Source organism: Drosophila ananassae, chromosome 2L (assembly GCF_017639315.1).
Source record: "Drosophila ananassae strain 14024-0371.13 chromosome 2L, ASM1763931v2, whole genome shotgun sequence".
Classification (NCBI taxonomy): Eukaryota; Metazoa; Arthropoda; class Insecta; order Diptera; family Drosophilidae; genus Drosophila; species Drosophila ananassae.
The window spans coordinates 8228061-8247629 of NC_057927.1; the positions used below are offsets into that span (position 1 = coordinate 8228061).

The window sequence follows — 19569 nt, forward strand, 5'->3', positions numbered from 1 at the left end:
ACTTTAAAGGACGAACAGCCAAAGCTTTTTTCAAAACTCAAAGCAACCGTTATAAATCTAGACTAGAAACGATACTATCTATGGCATTTGCTCAATATATTTAAATATTTCACGTAAAGTATAATTGTATTATTTTTACCTTATAATTTCCCAAGCCAATAATAAAAATTAAACTCTAAATATCTAACACATTATTGTTAATATTATTTCCTTTGAGTACAGTATTTATTTGTTCTGTGCCCAATTTCATATTATTTAGCTTAGAATTTTTTTTTATTGAACTGAATATATTTTTTTTTAATTTACTATTTAAATTAAGCTCATGAATCCTTTATTCCCCCGTTAGATGGCGGTAAATAGCGGATTTTTTGGCTTGAAAAAATACTATGTCGTTCGATAAGTAGTTCCTAATCATATCGATACTTCTATCGATGTTTCCCTATTCTCCACCTCTATAATAAAACCCCAGCTGACCATAATAAATAAAGCAATACATTTATATTGAAAAAGAAAAATAGAAATAAAACATATATATAATAAACAAAAGCCGCCGTTCTCTCCTTACGTTTGGCTGGTGCTAAGGATTGCCAAAAATCCGTTGGCAACGTGGTAACTTGCAACAACAATAGAGTATAAACAATCGAGTAAACATTTTCATTCCTTCTTCAGGAATTACAGGATTAAAGTAAATAAACAAAGAATCCTCTAACGATGGCCCACTACAAGGGAGCCGCCAGTGAGGCGGGCCGCGCCGCCCAACTGATGAAGAAGCGCGAGATTCAGCAGCAGGAGATCGAGTTCCGCAAGAAGAAAATTGAGGAGGAGCTGAAGCTGGACAAGATCGAGAACAAGTTTGCCACTCATTACGATGCCGTGGAGCAACAGCTTAAGTCCTCGACCATCGGTCTGGTTACGCTGGACGAGATGAAGGCCAAGCAGGAAGACATAGTACGAGAGCGGGAAAAAAAGCTGGCCCAGAAGAAAGATGAGAAGGATAGGGAGAAGCAGCGAGCCCTGGAGGCCATACAGGCGGAAAAAAACAAGCAGAAGAGGCAAATTCAGGCTTTGTCTTTTAACATGGACGATGATGAAGATGGGGAGGATGATGATGACAACGATACAGAGCTGGAAAAGGAGGAAAAGCCGAAGGCCAAGTGGACCGAAATGAAGGACGACATGGTACCACTTAAAAAGAAAAAGATATGCAAAAACCCCGACGTGGACACCTCATTTTTGCCAGACCGCGAGCGCGAGGAGCACGAGAACCGGCTGCGAGAGCAACTACGTCAAGAATGGGTCATGCAGCAGGCGGAGCTAAAGGACGAGGACATCTCAATCACGTTCAGTTACTGGGATGGCTCTGGTCACCGACGAAATGTACTCATGAAGAAGGGCAACTCCATCTATCAGTTCCTTCAAAAGTGCCTAGAGCTGTTGCGCAAAGAGTTCATCGAACTGAAGACAGTTATGGCCGACCAGCTGATGTACGTCAAGGAGGATTTAATCCTGCCGCACCACTATTCTTTCTACGACTTTATTGTCACAAAGGCGCGTGGCAAGTCAGGGCCGCTCTTCCAGTTCGATGTGCATGACGATGTGCGCATGATCAGCGATGCTTCGGTTGAGAAGGAAGAATCCCACGCCGGAAAGGTTCTCCTTCGCTCCTGGTATGAGCGCAACAAGCACATCTTTCCCGCCAGTCGCTGGGAACCGTACGATCCCACCAAGTCCTATGACAAGTATACGATCAAAGACAAGGACAAGAGTAAAAAGTAGTTGCCTTAAATTGGTTTTAAGGTTTCTTTTTCAGTTTTTTATTTCCAATAAAATCAATTACAATAAATTCCTTTTTTTTGCTTATCGTAACATGAACCTTATATAGAGAGCCATTCTGGATAGGAATTTATCAAAGTTGGCGTCGACTTTTTGTAGTAAAATTTTGCCTTGTAGCAAAATTATTTCATATTTTAAATTTTCTGCACTGCTCAAAATGGAATACAAACATAAGACTAGTCGTATAATAGGAACTAGCACTGCTGGTCAATCAAGCAATGAGTACCCTTATTTAAACGCTTTATTGGAAAGTTGGTTCATCATTCCACCAAAGAAATACAAGGCCGAAGGGGAAAAATGGGAGGCCGAGTCGAACAACGACCGGCGCTTCAAAGTGGACTTGGATCTGCCTCCAATTGATCTAGAGCTGAAGCTACCAATTGAGGTCAACACCCACGGGCAGTGCATCTGTATGCGCCCCCTGATAGCTTATGAGTGTGGAAGGTGTCATCAGTTCATTCACGGTCGCATTGCTAAAATCTGTCACAAACATCCATTGGAAGAATGGCTTCCAGAGGACATCCTAAAATGCCCTTATTGCAAGGCGTCCACTTTTATGATAAAACCGTCGGATCTTACCTGGGAACAAATACGGAAATTTGAAGAAGCCCCACTTCCTGATGACACGGATATTTAAATTTGAGCTAATAGCTGTTCAAGATGTAAACTCTTTGTTTCCACTTTAGCTAAATGTTTACTTATATTTTTTATTTTAAATACATTTAGCTACATTAAAATATAAACAAATTGATCGAAAAATATAGTCAACGCAGGCTTTTAACACAGATCAATAGGAATTCGATCTATAAATAGGTTTTAATGCAGATCGGTAGGAAATAGATCCACAAATCGTATAAGGTATTCCCCCCAAAGATCAGATAAAAACTGAAAAAGATACAGACATCGCTGTAGGCCATATAAGCCGTTCTCACGCACTTCCCAATTTTCAAGAAAGTCCTAGGGAAAAATTGACAAAAAATCTATCAAAAAATGTATTTGTAGGTTTTGATGCAGATCGGTAGCCAATCGATTCACAAATCCTTTAAGGTATTCCGCTCAAGGATCGGATAAAAACTGAAAAAGATATAGACATCGCTGTAGGCCATATAAGCCGTTCTCACGCACTTCCCAATTTTCAAGATTTTGTAGGTTTTGATGCAGATCGGTAGGGAATCGATCCACAAATCTTATAAGGTATTCCGCTCAAGGATCGGAGGGAAACTTAAAAAGATACAGACATCGCGGTGGGCCATATAAGCCGTTCTATATAAAAAAAAATAAAAAATATAAAAATAAAAGTATACAAAAACCACAGTTTTTTGTGTTGGTGATTAAGTGCGCTGTTTGATTATTATACAAAATATTTCACAAAAAAAATTTAAAAAAAGTTTAAAAATTGCTTTTAACACTGCAAGTAAAATTTTAAAAAATTAACTGGTGCTCAAGGCGCGCAAACCACACTAATAATGGCGGTCCTGCAGACGATGGTCCACCACCATCGATAACTCCCACCTCTAGCGTCGCGTCTGCCTGGCGGCTGTTTTTCGATTTCTATTCTTTATCTGCCAAAACGCCGTTATGAACAGAACAGAGATCAGGAACTGAGCAAGCGCCGTGACTTTAGAATCGTTTTGTGAGTTTGTGTGATTACGCCCGACCAACAACAGCAGATCGCACGCTCCGTACAAATCGAGATAAAGCTGAAACTGCGCAAAGGATCTCGACGAGAAGCGACGCCGTTGAAAAGGAGCAACAACAAAGCGACTGGAGGACCACCGCTCGGCAGCAACAACAACGATATCGACGAGAACGCTCTCGCACGCACTCACACAAAGGTTTTTGAAAAATGGCGCCGACAAAGGCAACCACCCGGGCGGCTGCCTCCAGCGGACATCTCCAGAACCAGGCCGCCAATCCTCTCCTGGCATTGGGGGCTGCCACAAGGAAGGCGCTGACACGGCGCGCCACAGCTAGCAACATCGATCCCAATGTGGAGAATATGCAGACTCGCGGCAAGCGCAAGGCGGATCACAGCCCCGTTAAGAACGAAAAAATTAAGCGCTCAGCTCTGGGCAACCTAACAAACAATGTGAAGATCATGACACTGCATCCCGGGCAGCAGGAGGAGGAATCGGCGGCCAAGAAACCGACGGCCCAGCAGCTGCAGGCCCTTCTCGATGCTAAGAACCAGGACAACCTGACCATAAATGTTTTCTCCACCGCCGCCTCCACCACCACGGCCAACAAAATGGTGACGCGCGCATCCAGCAAAGTCGAGGATTCGGTGGAGGCCTGTCACAAGGTTCTGGACAAGATCGAGGAGGCGATGGCCAGACCGAAACCACGACCGAAGCCAGTTCCTGGGAAGAAGGCTGCTGAGGCGTCACGTCCCAATCCGCCCATGATGCAGATTCCTGTGCTGATGCCGCCGATGCAGAACCTGGCCGCTCCCCCAGTGGCTGCCATCAAGCCAGTGCGCCGCATCTCCAATGACTTTAACAAGACTGATGACAGCCTGTACATCTCCGCCCTTGAGGATGTGTCTGGCTGCGATTCCATGCGTCTATCGGCTAACTTCGAGGCCGCTCGTCGACGCTCCGCCAAGTTACAGCAAAAGACTGATCAGCAACCATTCGTGCTGCCCACCGTGGATGCTAGCCAGGTGGTGCCAATCAAGCCAGTGCCATTGGACGTCGAGGACTTCGATCGCAAAAACTGGGACGATCCCTTCCAGGTTTCGCACTACGCCATGGATATCTTCAACTACCTGAAATCTCGCGAACCGGAATTCCCCATCGGCGACTACATGCCGCGCCAGAAGCACTTGACCACTTGGATGCGAACCCTGCTGGTCGACTGGATGGTCGAGGTCCAAGAGACCTTCGAGTTGAACCACGAAACTCTGTACCTTGCTGTTAAGATCGTGGACTTGTATCTCAACCGCGAGGTGATTGCAAAGGAGAAGCTGCAGCTGCTGGGAGCCGCCGCCTTCTTCATCGCCTGCAAGTACGACGAGCGCCAGCCACCTCTAATCGACGACTTCCTCTACATCTGCGACGGCGCCTACAACCACGACGAGTTGGTGGGTATGGAGCGTGAGGCACTTCGCGTCATTAACTTCGATCTGGGCATTCCGCTTTCCTACCGCTTCCTGCGCCGCTACGCCCGATGCGCCAAGGTGCCAATGCCGACTCTGACGCTAGCTCGATACATACTGGAGCTCTCGCTTATGGACTACGCCACTATCTCGTTCAGCGACTCTCAGATGGCTTCTGCGGCCCTATTCATGGCCCTGCGCATGCACGGTGGAACAGGGCAACTAGAGAAGCAGACCTGGAGCTCCACTCTCATGTACTACACTGGGTACCAGCTGGCGGAGTTTGCCGAGATCGTGCCGGTGTTGAATGCGGGCTTGAACCGCAAGCCGCGAGGGGCCATCAAGACGATACGGAACAAGTACTCGCACAAGATTTTCCACGAGGTCGCCAAGGTGCCGCTGCTGACCAACCAGGAGCTCTTCCAGAACAACCTGGACCTGAACGAAAGCAATTTGTCGTAGGACAGTCTCTCAAACTTTTAGCCAAATTCAATACGAAAGCAAAAATGATACGCTTCTGTTAGGCTAAGGCGCTCCAGCTCCCCGGATGTAACACAAACAAAAACATAAAAAAAAAAAAACCCCAAAAAAAAAAAAAGTAAATCATCCCTTCCCGCCTCATTTTTATAACGGACCCCCCACAAAATTGCCTAACCGAATTTTAAAATTAATCCTGATCTTAGTTTCCTAGTCCCCCAGTAGTCCTCTCATATATTTTATTTTAATTATTATTGTGACCTTTGCATTATCAACATGTTTTTCGATAAATTATATGTTATAAGAGTCATTAATGTTTCTCACGTTTTTACGTTTTTGTTTAGATTTCACACCTATTCCACAACCACAAACATGAGACAAAACATACCTAAAGATAAGCAGGGAAACTAAAACTATTTAATTAACATTCGAATCTACAACAATCTGGCCGCGATTTATATTTTAAAGTGTACGCTAGCTGTAAGAGATTCCAGCATTTACATAATAAACCTAACACATAAGCCACTAAAGCAGACATGGATCGCCAACTAATTTATTCAACGCTGATGTGCTTGAACGCTCCCTGCAAGGATGCCAGCGACCGACTATCGGAGGCACGTGCGTTCTGTACAACCTGGAAAAGCGCCGCCTCGATCAACCCTCGTCCTGCGTATGTGCCACTGCATCTGCATCTGCATCTGTTGCCCTGCTGTACTCGTTGTTAATGCTGTTGTTTGTTAAGCCACTCATGGATCCCTGCCCTGCCCATTCCCATCTGTTCCCCGCCATCCCCGCTCCACCCCCTCGAAAGTCACTCCACCACCACGACCTAAACCACCTTTCCTAAACTCCTAAATCCACCTCATTCTCACCATGAAAGTTGATAACGTTGCATTGTTCCAGTAACTAGTTATGTATGTATGTATGCCATGTTATGTATGTATCGCATTTGCCCAGAGAAAACCAATAAACACTTTTAAATGCCCGTTCAAAAATAACAGTATTTTTATAACTTTTTTTACATTTTTAGGAGTTTCTTATGTGAACACACACAAGTTAACCTTATAAAGGAGGAACTCAACCTCTGTTTTGTATCCCAAGAACTTTGGATTTAAAACCAAAACCTACAATTTTTAATCTCCGAAATTTATATTCTATTTCTATTCGGTTTTTATTTTCTTTTAATCTTCCTATAGCAAAAACGAGTCCTTAAACTGTGCTAGAGGTCAAAGGTGAATGGAAAATTCTTATAATATTAAGACAATCACCGGAATCTCAGTAGGGTGAGTGGAGGATTCATTGTCCTTTGAATGCTTTTGTCAGCTGTTTTTGTCCTTGCCACGCTCATCATCAAACAGCTGAGATCTGAAGGCCTAAAGGACATCAAACCCTGTCCGGAATTGGTTCGATCAGCTACAGGTAAAATCCTCCAATATTTTCAACCCAAAATCATACACAATCTCAGCTAGTATAAGTCGTTTTGTGTGTAGGTATCCGTACCTAGGGTACGGAGTTCTCCGCTTTTGGCGCGCCCGTCTGCCATTTTAGCGCCAAAAATTTGTTAAGGATTTGCGCGGCAGGCTGCGCATGCGCCGCAAGACATCAAGACATCGTCCTCCCCTTTCCATTTCCATTTCCATTTCTTTCGCCCTTAGAGGCAAATGCACCACCGTCTTTGAATCGGTCTCAGTCTCCCCATGACACTGATTTCCTACCACTGCCACCACCGATGCCTTGTAGCCGTCCGTCCGTCCGAGGTCCTGCCTTTGTGCGCTCCTTTTTTTGTGTTCTGTTTTGTGCCGACTGCCTGCCAGCCAGGTAGGTTCTTCAACATTCAAAAGGATGTGTGTGTAAGGTTATCTGTCTGGATGAGAGTGGCGGAATGCATGTTGCCTTATTTTTCCGGTTCAGGGGGACGGATCCCTGGGTGTCTTCTCCTCAAGGTGCAACTGGTCGCTCGCTTGGTCGGTCCGTTGGTCCGTCAGTCCGTCGGCCGGTCTATCGGTCACTGGCAACTAATTACCTCGGTTGGGTGTGCAGAAATCGAGTTTATTTCTTATTAAAGATACGGCAGCTGCCCCTCGGCTAGCAAAAAGGGGGAGCAGCCAACTTATGACTACGACTCGGATGACAGACCTCACTCCTTCTCCTCCTCCTCCTCCTGTAAATTCTCCCGTGACACCGTTCAGGTTCTTAGATAGCCCCCGAGTTGAAGGCTCCATTATAGCCGCCCCCATAGCCGCTGCCATAACCAAAGGCATTGTGGTTATTCAGGACTCCGAAGGCTCCCTTGTGAACTCCATCCTCCTTATACTCGGTGTTCATGGAGAAGTGGTGATCCCAGTGATTGGGATCCCGTGGGTTATGATCAGGATATCGGTGCACGTTCTGGGTGCTTGTGGCCGGTGGATAGACTGCTGCTCCTGGAGCTACGCCATAAGCAGGTAACTGAGCTGGCTGCGGATAAGCTGGATATTGTGGCAAGTATGTTCCTGGATAGGGATAACCGGGATAGTAGCCCGGAGCCACTCCAGGTTGGGCTGGGACACTGCCAGGTAATTGCACTGGAGGCTGAGGGGCACCCATAGCCGGATAGGCCGCAGGACCACTTGAGGCAGGATACACGGCGGGGACCCCTTCAAGGATTAACAAAATAAGTTGATCTTTCGATTCTGGCTGTTAAAATCATCACCTGGGTATGAAGCTCCTCCTGCCGGATACGCGGGTGCTGTTGGATATGGAACCGGAACCTGCTGCCCTGGGAATCCGGGTGGGGGATATGCCGGAGCCGGTTGTCCTCCTGCAATGGTTACACCAGGGTTTGGTGAGTGGGCGCCAGGGAAAACGACATTGTTCGTACTGGCCAATCTCACTCCAGATCCTCCACTTTCATGACCATGGGCAGCATCAATGCTTCCAGAAGACCCTACTGATCCAGCTGCTCCGGTGTAACCTCCTCCAGCTCCTACCAGGCCCAAAGGTGGATAAAGATTGGTGTTAAGAAGAGCACCCTGGCGGTGGCGACTGCTGGAGATGCCTCCAGTCAGGGTGGACGCCAGGTTAAACTCCGTTCTTTGGTCTTCTCGGCTCTCATCGCGGCTTAACTGAGTGGCTTCAATGGAAGCTACCAAGATGAAAAGCCCTAGAACGGCTCCGCATGTGATTCCCCTTCTGCTGGCCATGGCGACGAAACTAAGACTAAACCTTTAATGCTTGAGCGAAAATTTGATTCTACGATGGGATGAGATGAGAGCCAAGATGAGTGGCTTGGGAGGGGGTTATCAGTGGGGTCTCAATGACCAGATAAGTGGCACGTCTAACGCCAATTGAAAGATCTCTGAACGCGTGAGAGGTTTTGCACTTTAAAAAATTAATAAGAATGTCAGCCAAAAATTAAAAGTTTAACAAAAAAATTTTATCTAAGTTGTAGTAGTTCATTGGCACAAATTATTGGTAAGACTTAATTATTTATCATAGTATCTATTTATATTTGTTTTTAGTGTAAAATCTTTAAAGATGAGTGACGCAATACAAAACACAATAAGATCATTATATATATTGTTAAAAAAAAGATTATTTGCAATGTCCGAAAATATTTGGGGAATTCCCAAAACATACTCGCTTCCATCCTGCACACTTTTTGAATTCTATCTTTTTAGACTCTAAATTCTGGAAGATAGATTAGCCAGAAAACCTTGTTTACGTGTTAGACATACCAGCAATGTAGACAAGTGTATACTATATATTAATAATACTATAATATAGCAACAGTTTTCAGTCGCCAAGGTTCTTCTACTCGATTTCATTCATCTTTCTTATCAGCAGCCTATAAAAGCTGCACGAGGATGTCAAATTAATTGCACTACTTTTTTGCATATGCCGAGATGCAGTTCCTGGAATTGATACTATTGCCAATCCTGGCCAGCTTTGTCTACTGTCGACCCACTTTCGGTAAGCTTGCAAAAGATTCTGTGGATGCTTTTAGTGACCTTCCATTTCATTATTATCCAGGAGGTTATCCGCACCCAGGACCAGGACCATTAATTCAAGAGGGCTACGAGCACGGGTATGATTATCACTATGGAGGAGGCTACGGCTACCAGCAGGGAGCACCAACAGTGGGCTATGGCTACTATCCTCCACCGCAACTAGTGCATCCTCCCATTAGCTACTATCCGCCACCGCAACCTGCTCCTGCATACTACTCCCCACCACTGGCTACTCATAAGGCAACTGTTTCTTATCCTCACAAGTCGAAGGAATATTACGGCGCCTCCTCATCATCATCCGGAGGCTATAAACAGAGCGGTTACTAGCCAAAACTACATATAAATGCTACATTAAATATTTATTAAATTTATATTGATTCGAGTAATACCTTGTTACCGTCGTTACTCTACTGGACGGATTGTATCCATTTCCGAGGGAACAGAATTGGCTTCACATGGGCCACTCTCATTCGGTCGTCATTGAACTCCCAGTATCCTAATCCCTTGAAGAAGTAGGTCTTATCATCGCTGTACTAAAGAGCATGTTGTAGCCCACTCCAGCCTAGATGCTTAGAGCCCGAGGATAATTAAATTATACTGCCATTAAAGCCAGCCCAGATGGGTCCTTGGATTTAATTCATTCTTCCGGCAATGGCAAAGGAATGTGGATGTTCTAAAAGATTTTAATTGTATCAATAATACAAGAATGATAAATTATAGTATTACCGGCTAGCTGGGCTGGGATGTTGGTTATTTGGATAAGGACCAAAGTCACCAGGTTGACAATCCTGCTGATCATGATATTGTCAAGAGACTACTTTGAAGATCTTGCTGTACATACTTGAATACTCAGTAAACACTGGGAGGGTTATCAACGTAAACTCAAAAGAGAGATAGGAATGGGAGCTCTTCTAGCTTTATTTATGAAACAATAAAGAAAAGCTACCCTCGGCACAGACTAAGCTTATATACCCTTACAATAAAATTCCAGTTTCTTTTCTTACTTCATATGTCATCTTTCAGGTGTTAAGTTTCCGCAGACCTAATATCAATGAAGATTGACCAATTATCCCATTCAAATAACACATCAAATTATACCCAGATTAATGAATGTCATACCTTCCCGATCATCGAACTCCGAGTAGTATAATTCAGAATTATTTAAACTCAATATAATTTATCACTTTTACCAAAATGATGAAATCCCAAGCCCTTTATATTATTAAGTTACTGAAATTCAACACTAATATTTTAAAAAACTTTCCAAGCTTTCCTTATATTCTTGTTTTTGTTCATTTAAAGAAAGCTCTTCCAACAACCTTGTTTACCACATTAAATAATGAGCATTGGAAACAATTGTGTACATAGCTCAAGGCTCTTCTAATTGTTTTCTGACATGTTCCTTATCTGCTCCCAGCTTGCTATAAAATCGGACTGAAACCTTAAGTCACCAATCAAAATTTAATTAAAAACCTAAGATGAAGTTGCTAGCTGTGGTACTTCTGCTAATCCTAGAATCATCTGTTCACGGCCGACCTACTTTCGATAGGATTGCCGAGATCCTGTTAGAGGGTCTGGAGGATTCGGCGCATTATCACCAAGGAGGACACCCACAACACGGCAGGCCAGACTGCAACCACGGCTACAGAGAGGGATATGGCTATCAATATGGAAGACCACAGGGTGGAGAATACTATCATCAACCTAGGCCAGTATATCCTTCCACTGGATACTACCCGCAACCTGCTCGTCCGGATTATTACAATCCAGAAGGCCCCACTTACTATCCCAATCATTACGGATCGGCGTCATCCCCTGGTGGCTACAGACAGCGGGGTTACTAGCATTCAAAAAAACGTTTCGTTTCATCGATTCCCCTGCCTCTGTCCAGCCATCCAGACATCGATTAATTCATATTTTTGTTTATTTTATAATTTATTAAAAAATTCGTGAATCTTCGTCAAGCGTCGTATTCTTTGTTTACACGCCGGCTATCAAAAAACCCGTTTTTCAGCCACAAAAACGATCTTGAGCGGAGAAATCACACAACAGTCTTCCCAATGTCCAACAAGTGTAGGTGCGGGGAATCCCGCTCCGGAGATTCATCTCCGCCTCACATCGATTGGCACGGAACGGGTCTCCTGGATGGGCAAATGGATGTACTGCGCCGAGCTGGGGAAGATTATGTCCCGTTCCTCAGACACCTCCACGGCAGAATAGGGTCTGACGGTCGGCAAAGGCACAGGGGGTGATGGCGTAGTAGGGTTCTGGGGCGGCACCAGCGGCGGTCGATTAGTTCCAATGATTAGAGTGTCCTTTGTGGGCTGATTGATCGGTGGGAGTGGCTGGTAGGTCGGCTGCGTTACCGGCACAATGGGTGTACTCGGCGTTGTGCTCTCTTCCCTTGAATCAACCGAATCTTTCTGAGGTGGATTGGGCGGATTTGGATTTGGTTGATTGTTGTTCCATTCTGGTGGGGGTTGCGGTGCGCCTCCTCCATTCCAAGGCGGCCTTGGTGGGGGACCCATTCCTCCATCCCATTCTGGTGGTGGTGGCGGGCGCCCTCCTCCTCCGTTCCAGCCTGGTCTTGGTGGGGGGCCTCTTCCGCCGCCCCCATTAAAGCCTGGACCACCATTCCAGCCTGGACCTCCCCTGTTCCAACCTGGTGGCATACTGCCGCCATTCCATCCCGGACCCATGCCACCACCTCCATTCCAGCCTGGGCCATATCCTGGCTGGTTCCATCCGAATCCCGGCTGATTCTGGTTGTTCCCGGCTCCCCACTGCCAGCCTGGAGGCCAGCCAGGTGGGGCTTGTTGCTGAGGCTGCTGGGGCTGTCCGTGTCCTGGACCTGGCATCCGACGCCTATGGCCCTGCTGCTGCCTTTGGAACTGCTGTTGTTGCTGCTGTGGAAATAAGTTGTGGTTCAATCCATTGAGCAAGCCATTCAGTGCTCCGAATCCAGGGAGTTCAGCCACCACGGTGACTCCACCGGCGGAGGCCACTGCCCCTCCTGTGGGCGACGAAAAGGCGAACTGCCCGCGACACGTGGGGATTAGGAGGTATACGAGGGATGCGATCAGGGTGGCCTTGCCAGTCACCGAAGCTGGCGAAGATCGCGTCATTTTTCGAGTGATCGCCGAGAGAGGTAGATTCTAACTGGAGGCAAATTCGTACTCCCGGCTTAGGGCTTATTCGTGTTGCTTGATTAAACATTGAAAAACCTGTCCTCCAATCATCTGGGAGAACCAGAGAAAGATCTGAGAGTCGGAGAGATAGTGGGAGAGAAACAGAGAGTCTTAGTAAGACTGGAAGACTATCTGCGATCATCGCATCTTCACACGTCTTCGAAAACGAAGTAAACAAAAATATAAATATGAAATTAAGTTAAGTTTTAAATAGTAGTACAAATGTAGTACATGGCGTTTTAATTTACCGCCCAAAATGACAAAATATTTTTGAAGGTAACTATTTCAATATAATGCAATTCGATCCATTTTACATTTATTTTTGTTAAACTTTATTGAAATATTTATTTTTCTGTACCTTTACTATAATCTTAAGGGATATGGCGTCTGTTAAACTCTGAAATGAATCAGTTAAACAGATCACTGACTCTTGATCAGTTCCTATAATATTTGGAAAAGGATAAAAAAATGGATATGTCAAAATATTGTACTAATTTTAAATATAAAATGATTACACTGATTTTTATTCGCTCAAAACCTAAACTTTTCATTCACAACAATATTTTGGCTCCATAAATATTTACTAACCCCTAATGTTAGTGTTAAATTGGTAAGATTTTAAATGGCCTGTTACATCTTAACCGTTTTATTTCGCCTAAACAAATAAACATGGATATAGCTGGGCCATGGGATTATGATCTTTTTATTGGGGTTGGGGATATCCGTTGTACATATGTACATATATTGTCCACTAACCATCTGCGACTGCTCAGTCTTCCAGTCCAGTGCGTGGCGCGTGCTCCGCATTTTGATCGTGCCAATCCGTATGGTGTAATAAATCCAGCATAATGCATTGAATAGCCACTGGCCAGGCTAATCTTCCAGAGATCCCGACGCTTTTTATGGGAATACGAAAACGTAAAAATAAAAAGAAACCATTTAAATGAGCTAGACCACAATAATGTGTCACTGGTCCTCCATCCAAACTCCGTGCCCAAACCCATTCCCATACCCATTCCCCAGGGTATAAATAGAGGAGAACTGCGTAGATGGAGTGTCAGAACTTTAAGTGATTCGAAATAGAAACAAAATGAAACTCCGGTCTTCTGTTTTCACAATTCTTGCTCTGGTTTTATCCTGTTGTCCAGAATGGAGTACTGCACTGTTTTGGAAGTCCTGGAAGTCTGGCAGGGGACATAGTGGTACTCAGAGCTATGGAAGCAACTATTATGGCAGCTATGGATATGGAAACCCATCCTACGGAAGTTATAGTTATGGAATCCCAAGCTCTGGGTATGGAAGCTACGACTACAGCAATTATGCAGGAGGGTATGGCTACAACTACCCATCTTATTCCGCGAACAATTATCCTAGGAAAGGAAGGAAGACATCGGGTCAGCGACAGGGACGTACTTACTCCGAAATAGCTAGAGTCCTAAAGCCAGATGGCTATGTGGGACTCGGGGGCTCTAGATTTTTACCCCGGACACCTTTCTCCCCTCTTTGGGGTTAAGTTTCCGTAATTATCTTAAGATCATGTTCATGTCTACAGTATTATCCATTAAAAAAATAAAACCAGCGAAAGTTACATCTATCCCAAAGTGGTTTAACTTTATTTTTAGCTCTTTAAATCCGCTGTTTAAGTTAAGCAACCGATTTATGATCACTGAATCCTCATTTAGTGGGCAGTCGTGTTCAGTGAATCGCTGGAACGTGACTGAACTAGATATGAGATTCCATGGTGTCGCGCCTCCATTGGGGCTCGATTTGCATTGCCAGGTTATTTGGATTCTGGAGTATTGTTCCCGTCAGGGATTCCTTCAATGAGTTTTAAAAATATACTTATATTTACTTGCAGATTTATGTAAGTCAGCAGATTAAAATATGAGTATGAATTGGTTCACATGATGAGTTTGGATTCTATTGTTATTTGGGTTTTACCTTTTACTATTTTATTATAATGATTTAAAAAATACACTGAATTATTTTTAATGGTTCCCAGGAGTAGTGAAGTCCCAGGGGGCTTCTAAAATTTTCCCAACAACCAAATTAGCAATATTCTTCCCATATACCTATGAATCATTAAATACTCTCTTACAATTCTATAGTCACTTTCTTCTTGGAAATTCGTTCCAATTTCATTATAAAAATAATTTAAATAAAAAAGTGTCCGACGTAACGACAATCTTTCGGGGCAACAACTTTTGATTGTCAGTTACGAAATTCCTTAAACACTTGAGCATTACTTTGTCGGTTGATCTGGTAATGAGCCAGGGCATCATCTGACTGGACTCATGGCTTACAAGTGTGGTATATATAGCCACTTTTACGATGCTGCTGAAGTACTTGAGCGTGATTCAGGCTAAATGATTCAGATTGCGGTGCAGCTGCTGCTCGCCTAGGACTTCCCCCCCGCCGGTAATTGAGGAAGTAAAACTTATTAAAGCCAGAAACCAGATTCCAAGCCACCTTACAGGAAGGAAGACATCGGGCTTAAAGTCGGTGACATCTGTTTGTACCAAACATGGCACTTGTTTATGCAAGAATTTGCAAATAATAGCTAAACACCTCTGATGGCGCACCTACGACGTCATTGCTACAATCCGTCAGAGTTGTTAATTAGAATTTAAATACGTGAAACTACTGGCATGTATGCTATGCTCCTAAACTTGGCTCGAGATCTGCCACTATATCCAAATCATTCACTGTGCAATTAGAGTCAAGATCAGGTAGGCTATATATGCTGAATCACTAAAAGTCGGCCTGAGCCGGCATAACGGGCTTAGCGGTGTGAATGACTTTGCGCGGGCAGCGTGTCAGTAAATATTGAGAAAAAAAACGATCACAAAGTGATCATAAAAAGCTATATCATACAAAAAAGACGCTGAGCGATCTACGTGAGCGGCACAGCAATCTCCAGGGGTTTTCGCTGTTTTTGTTGCTGCAGTTTGCTTTTGCTGCTTTTGTTATTGTCTTACCAAAACCTGATTGATAAGCCAGCGACTGAGAACGGCAAGAACTGATCAGCTGCCGATATCCATATAAATAGGCCGGCCATCGGAAGAACTGCACTCAGTTCTCGAGCAGCACTTCTTGAGCAGCCATGTCAGTCAAAGGGTTTTTGTGCCAACTACTGGTGGTCCTGTGCCTTCTCCTCGCCACTGTATCCTGTTCACCAGCACGCGGATATTTCCAAGCCCCATCTCGGGGTGGCCGGAGCTACACGGATATTGCCCGAGTTCACAATCCCAACCAGTATGCCTTCGTTGGATCCAGAACTTATCCTGGCCAGCCCTTCTGGCCCGGTGGAAAATGATTTTCTCCGAAAGAATTTTAGTTGTATTAATTTCAAGACTCGGCTCAGGTTTTCAAGCAATGAACTGATATGTATCTCTAAGATAGGTTAACTTATAATAAATAATAAATGAACCAAGCTAAATCAATCGAGTAATTAACCAAGCTAATGAATAAAGTGCCTTAGCAAGTTACGCCCAAAACTAAGTTTTCGAGGCATAAAGAGGCTTACATTTTTCCCTTCTGAAACCGCTATTGCTAGAATTGAGTCAGCAGTGAAGTACAAAGGTGTTCCTTAAAAGAAAAGACAGTCCTTAAAGTGTTAAAAATGGCAAAACCAAGCACATCATCCAATGCCATTTGGTGGATTAAAAATCCAAAGGCAGAACATGAAAAAAAATTGAAAGGACTCCGTAAAAATTCGCTGGGGTCAGCATTTTGTTTGGATATGAGAGATCTGTTAAAGAATATATCCCTTCAAGGATACAACAAGCTATTGTCCCCGGATCTAACCTTTGGAGAAAGGTCTTGCAAAATAGTACTCATACGCCGTGTGGGCTTTGATTTTTATAAAAATATTTTCCAAACTAGATTAATTTGGCTGCTGTTGCACACCGTCACTGCAGTGTCCTTGGTGGTCGTCCTGTCGCTTACCTGGGAGCAGTTCGTGGCCCAGTCCTTTGTGACCAACTTGAAGGACCCCCTTTACCCTGTGGAGAATGTCCCCTTTCCCGCTGTATCCATTTGCACCAACAATCGCATTTCGAGGAAGGCGGCCATCAAGTATGCCGAGGAACTGTTAGTTATCCTATCAAATTATTTAAATATGATTAGTTTGGAATAAAAATACTTTACAGGCAATTAAGTAGTCCAATAACCCGTCCCGTCGAGTACTACCTAGAGCGCTTGAATTATTTGCGCGAATTCTACGTCCATGTGGGTGCAGTTATTGACTCCGAAGACTTTGTCAGCTTCCAGACTTTCCTGGACGTTTTTGGAACCTGGCAGAATGAGACCTTCTTTGACACACGGAGGATTATGAAAATGGTAAGCGAGTTGGTCAGATTTCGAAATGAATTTTAGTATTTTTTTCGTAGCTTACTCCCAGCTGCCAGGATTATGTCCTGAAGTGCACTCTGGCCAATGTGGATGTACCGTGCCAATCTGCTTTTCAGGAAACGCTTACTATGTATGGACCTTGCTGCACTTTTAATACAGAGAACAAGTATGTAAGAACCTATGCTCTGGGTAATCAATTAACTAAATTTATTATTCTCTTAAGACTTAAGAAGCGCAACTTTAAAAATCGCTTAGCAAGTCCTGAACTAGGACTCACCGTGGTTCTCAACTCCAGTCACTCGGACTACTTTTCCCCCATACTGAACACCAACGGCTACATAGTTTTGATCCACAACGCTGATGATTATGCTACGGTCAGTTCGTCGAATACCCTGGAAATGTTTCCAGGGCAAGGCGAGGACACTTATCTTCAGATCTATGCAAGAGTGGTGGACACGGATGACAGCTTAAAGTCGTTTTCTCCATTTGGCGTGGGTTTTTCTTGTTTGAGCGAAAAGCATGTATTTTTCATCGCAATCTTTTCAGCGGCGCTGCTATTTCGAATACGAGATGCAGATATCAGCCCATGAACAGGCTACGAATGCCTCTGGCTACGTTTACACCTTTCCAAACTGCATCACCAGGTGTCGCATCCGGAGCATCATTGCCCTGTGCCGGTGTTTGCCTTTCCAGTTTCCTCTGCAGCTGGTGGAGAATCTGGATGGAGTGGTTTACTGCACCTTGAGCCATCTTCCCTGCATCAACCAGTACATGTGTAAGCTTCATAGATTGAATTTGAAGGCTTTAATTGAGATTTCTTTAATTGCCAGTCAAGTGGCGTAATGTAATGACGGAGAGGCATCTGATCCAAGGATTGGAGCGGGAAATCGAGGAGGCTCTTTATTGTCCCCAATGCCTGCCCTCCTGCAACGATGTCCAATATCGGGTATCCATGAGCTCTCTGCCCATCGACAACTATCTGGCCAGCTTAAAATTGGATGAAAACAACCAGACTCAGTTTAGCGAGGATATATCCGTACTTAGGGTTTACTTTGGTGATCCAAACGCCCAGTACTATATCCGTTTGCTAAACAATGCCTGGTTCGAGATTTTCAGTAAGTATAATTGTAAAAGACATTACAAGGATAAAGAATTTCTCCCACCTACAGGTACTATCGGAAATATTATGTCCATCTTTGTGGGCTTCTGCATGGTGGCCATTTTTGAGATATTATTCTTTTTCACCAAATACATTTATCAGGGCTGCAATCGTATTGTGGAGCAGAATATTATAGACCGAAACGCCAAGAAGCTTGAGGAGAAAAAGCTATACATCTGTCCCTAAACTGGATTTATAAAATATTTTACGTTTATCACTGAATTTTAAAATAAAGTCATGTTAGTAGTGAAAAGTCCGTCGTAAAGGATTTTGTCAATTTTTGTAAAAATTTTTCGTACCCACCATTTAGCTTATGTTTCTAATAGTTCGAAGTTTTCCACTAACCAATTCTGGAACGCGAAGTCACTTTGGATTTAATTACGACAAAAATGGAAGGGATTGGAACATTAAGGGTGGGAAGAGGCAGTCCCCAATTGCTCTTTGCAAGTATAACGTGGGTAATGATAGCCTTTTTTAGTTTACTACTAAAATATTGATCTTCCCGAAGGCCACAACAAGCCATGTACCCAAACTGGAGCTTATAAATTACCACAAGCTATTGTGTGATCCTTTGTCAGTTATTAACGTGGGCCTGACCGTGCTTATGAGGATCCCCAAGACGGTGGAGGGAGAGCAGCCATCCGTCTGCATCAGCACTGAGGTTGGCCACATCTTCGAGGCGCAGCAACTGCATTTCCACTGGGGCTCCGAACAGAGCCGGGGATCGGAGCACAATCTGGATGGGGAGTTCTACGATGGCGAGATGCACATAGTCCACAAAAATGCCACCTATGAAACCAATAATGAAGCTGGTCGTCATCCAAACGGGTTTGCTGTATTGGCCATAATGCTGAGGAACTTGAAAGTAAATTTTGTTGATTAATTTGAGTCACTTTGATTATTCATCCTGAACTATTTAAGCCTCCGGAGAATGAGTCACTGGCCCTGAACGAAATCTTCAACCAAGTCTCTGAAATATCAGAGGTAGAAAGTACTCAAAATCTGGGGAAAAGCATAGCTCTGGAAGATCTCTTTGGTGGTATGGACACAGGAAGATACCTAACCTACCAAGGTATGTTTTTTTGTCAACCTTTTGATCTGTTTCCTGGATCTCACATATTGTCCTCTTAGGTTCACTAACCACTCCACCCTGTGCAGAAGCAGTCCTTTGGTTTGTCTTTCAAACACCTCTAGATATTCCCCATGAGCTTGTGAGTGTTTTAAGATTTTTTTTATTTATTAATATATCCTTTGTGTTTATTATAGTGGCAAAACTTTTGGCAACTGAGGAACTCCCAAGGCCAGCGTGTCCTTAACACCTACAGGGTATTGCAAGATGACCACGATCGCACAGTTTATCTAAGTGAAGGGAAAAGCACTTCCCAAGGAACCGAAATTTAACTTGTTAGTAGTGTTTTTTAAACTGTATATAGTAGAATAAAAACTATTTGAAACTGCCAAGCTTGTTTGAAT

The 19569-nt window shown here is 44.0% G+C and overlaps 10 protein-coding genes across 12 annotated transcripts; 8 read left to right on the forward strand and 2 right to left on the reverse strand.

The window, feature by feature from the left end:
• Positions 1-423: 423 nt before the first annotated feature.
• Positions 424-1843, forward strand: LOC6500782 (protein FAM50 homolog). Its single transcript, XM_001953874.4, has 2 exons — positions 424-609; positions 670-1843. Exon 2 carries the CDS (start codon positions 712-714, stop codon positions 1774-1776), a length of 1065 nt encoding a protein of 354 aa, XP_001953910.1. The 5' UTR covers positions 424-609; positions 670-711; the 3' UTR covers positions 1777-1843.
• Positions 1844-3316: 1473 nt separating this feature from the next.
• On the forward strand, positions 3317-5942 carry LOC6500783 (G2/mitotic-specific cyclin-B3). Its single transcript, XM_001953876.4, has one exon. The coding sequence runs from the start codon at positions 3680-3682 to the stop codon at positions 5390-5392; it is 1713 nt and encodes a 570-aa protein (XP_001953912.1). The 5' UTR covers positions 3317-3679; the 3' UTR covers positions 5393-5942.
• Positions 5943-7435: 1493 nt separating this feature from the next.
• LOC6499788 (splicing factor, proline- and glutamine-rich) lies at positions 7436-8625 on the reverse strand. 2 transcript variants are annotated; one of them, XM_001953877.4, is made up of 3 exons: positions 8268-8625; positions 8100-8207; positions 7436-8043 (listed from the first exon to the last, which is right to left on the reverse strand). In XM_001953877.4, exons 1-3 carry the CDS (start codon positions 8587-8589, stop codon positions 7601-7603), a joined length of 873 nt encoding a protein of 290 aa, XP_001953913.1. In that variant the 5' UTR covers positions 8590-8625; the 3' UTR covers positions 7436-7600. The 2 variants fall into 2 exon arrangements, with proteins under 2 accessions (XP_001953913.1, XP_014766225.1); XM_014910739.3 differs by having other exon boundaries at positions 8100-8622.
• A 622-nt stretch (positions 8626-9247) lies between these two features.
• LOC6500784 (proline-rich antigen homolog) lies at positions 9248-9782 on the forward strand. Its single transcript, XM_001953878.4, has 2 exons — positions 9248-9358; positions 9419-9782. Exons 1-2 carry the CDS (start codon positions 9292-9294, stop codon positions 9721-9723), a joined length of 372 nt encoding a protein of 123 aa, XP_001953914.1. The 5' UTR covers positions 9248-9291; the 3' UTR covers positions 9724-9782.
• Positions 9783-10816: 1034 nt separating this feature from the next.
• LOC6500785 (spore coat protein T) lies at positions 10817-11360 on the forward strand. The gene has a single exon (XM_001953879.4). The coding sequence runs from the start codon at positions 10875-10877 to the stop codon at positions 11238-11240; it is 366 nt and encodes a 121-aa protein (XP_001953915.1). The 5' UTR covers positions 10817-10874; the 3' UTR covers positions 11241-11360.
• Positions 11361-11445: 85 nt separating this feature from the next.
• LOC6499787 (50 kDa spicule matrix protein) lies at positions 11446-12567 on the reverse strand. Its single transcript, XM_001953880.4, has one exon. The coding sequence runs from the start codon at positions 12519-12521 to the stop codon at positions 11499-11501; it is 1023 nt and encodes a 340-aa protein (XP_001953916.1). The 5' UTR covers positions 12522-12567; the 3' UTR covers positions 11446-11498.
• A 1043-nt stretch (positions 12568-13610) lies between these two features.
• On the forward strand, positions 13611-14178 carry LOC6502665 (prisilkin-39). Its single transcript, XM_001953881.3, has one exon. The coding sequence runs from the start codon at positions 13675-13677 to the stop codon at positions 14095-14097; it is 423 nt and encodes a 140-aa protein (XP_001953917.1). The 5' UTR covers positions 13611-13674; the 3' UTR covers positions 14098-14178.
• Positions 14179-15687: 1509 nt separating this feature from the next.
• LOC26514426 lies at positions 15688-16023 on the forward strand. Its single transcript, XM_014911800.3, has one exon. It carries the CDS (start codon positions 15688-15690, stop codon positions 15898-15900), a length of 213 nt encoding a protein of 70 aa, XP_014767286.1. The 3' UTR covers positions 15901-16023.
• A 122-nt stretch (positions 16024-16145) lies between these two features.
• Positions 16146-18314, forward strand: LOC6500786 (sodium channel protein Nach). The gene is made up of 7 exons (XM_044718311.1): positions 16146-16676; positions 16736-16925; positions 16976-17103; positions 17161-17428; positions 17484-17712; positions 17768-18052; positions 18107-18314. The coding sequence occupies exons 1-7, from the start codon at positions 16207-16209 to the stop codon at positions 18280-18282; spliced, it is 1746 nt and encodes a 581-aa protein (XP_044574246.1). The 5' UTR covers positions 16146-16206; the 3' UTR covers positions 18283-18314.
• A 20-nt stretch (positions 18315-18334) lies between these two features.
• LOC6500787 (carbonic anhydrase 6) lies at positions 18335-19557 on the forward strand. Of its 2 annotated transcripts, none has more exons than XM_001953883.4 (5): positions 18335-18550; positions 18605-18961; positions 19018-19168; positions 19228-19307; positions 19363-19557. In XM_001953883.4, the coding sequence occupies exons 1-5, from the start codon at positions 18410-18412 to the stop codon at positions 19495-19497; spliced, it is 864 nt and encodes a 287-aa protein (XP_001953919.1). In that variant the 5' UTR covers positions 18335-18409; the 3' UTR covers positions 19498-19557. The 2 variants fall into 2 exon arrangements, with proteins under 2 accessions (XP_001953919.1, XP_014766724.1); XM_014911238.2 differs by having other exon boundaries at positions 18402-18543.
• Positions 19558-19569: the final 12 nt, after the last annotated feature.

Bases quoted from the DNA above. Each gene is read 5' to 3' on its own strand.
- LOC6500783 (XM_001953876.4), top strand. From the start codon at position 3,680: ATGGCGCCGACAAAGGCAACCACCCGGGCGGCTGCCTCCAGCGGACAT.
- LOC6499788 (XM_014910739.3), bottom strand. From the start codon at position 8,589: ATGGCCAGCAGAAGGGGAATCACATGCGGAGCCGTTCTAGGGCTTTTC. The intron at 8,044-8,099 runs GTGATGATTTTA...TAATCCTTGAAG, and splicing joins AGGAGGAGCTTCATACCCAG to GGGTCCCCGCCGTGTATCCT.
- LOC26514426 (XM_014911800.3), top strand. From the start codon at position 15,688: ATGTCAGTCAAAGGGTTTTTGTGCCAACTACTGGTGGTCCTGTGCCTT.
- LOC6500784 (XM_001953878.4), top strand. From the start codon at position 9,292: ATGCAGTTCCTGGAATTGATACTATTGCCAATCCTGGCCAGCTTTGTC. The intron at 9,359-9,418 runs GTAAGCTTGCAA...ATTATTATCCAG, and splicing joins CTACTGTCGACCCACTTTCG to GAGGTTATCCGCACCCAGGA.
- LOC6500786 (XM_044718311.1), top strand. From the start codon at position 16,207: ATGGCAAAACCAAGCACATCATCCAATGCCATTTGGTGGATTAAAAAT. The intron at 16,677-16,735 runs GTTAGTTATCCT...AATACTTTACAG, and splicing joins ATCAAGTATGCCGAGGAACT to GCAATTAAGTAGTCCAATAA. The intron at 17,104-17,160 runs GTATGTAAGAAC...TATTCTCTTAAG, and splicing joins ACTTTTAATACAGAGAACAA to ACTTAAGAAGCGCAACTTTA.
- LOC6499787 (XM_001953880.4), bottom strand. From the start codon at position 12,521: ATGACGCGATCTTCGCCAGCTTCGGTGACTGGCAAGGCCACCCTGATC.
- LOC6502665 (XM_001953881.3), top strand. From the start codon at position 13,675: ATGAAACTCCGGTCTTCTGTTTTCACAATTCTTGCTCTGGTTTTATCC.
- LOC6500787 (XM_001953883.4), top strand. From the start codon at position 18,410: ATGTTTCTAATAGTTCGAAGTTTTCCACTAACCAATTCTGGAACGCGA. The intron at 19,169-19,227 runs GTATGTTTTTTT...TTGTCCTCTTAG, and splicing joins AAGATACCTAACCTACCAAG to GTTCACTAACCACTCCACCC. The intron at 19,308-19,362 runs GTGAGTGTTTTA...TGTTTATTATAG, and splicing joins TAGATATTCCCCATGAGCTT to TGGCAAAACTTTTGGCAACT.
- LOC6500782 (XM_001953874.4), top strand. From the start codon at position 712: ATGGCCCACTACAAGGGAGCCGCCAGTGAGGCGGGCCGCGCCGCCCAA.
- LOC6500785 (XM_001953879.4), top strand. From the start codon at position 10,875: ATGAAGTTGCTAGCTGTGGTACTTCTGCTAATCCTAGAATCATCTGTT.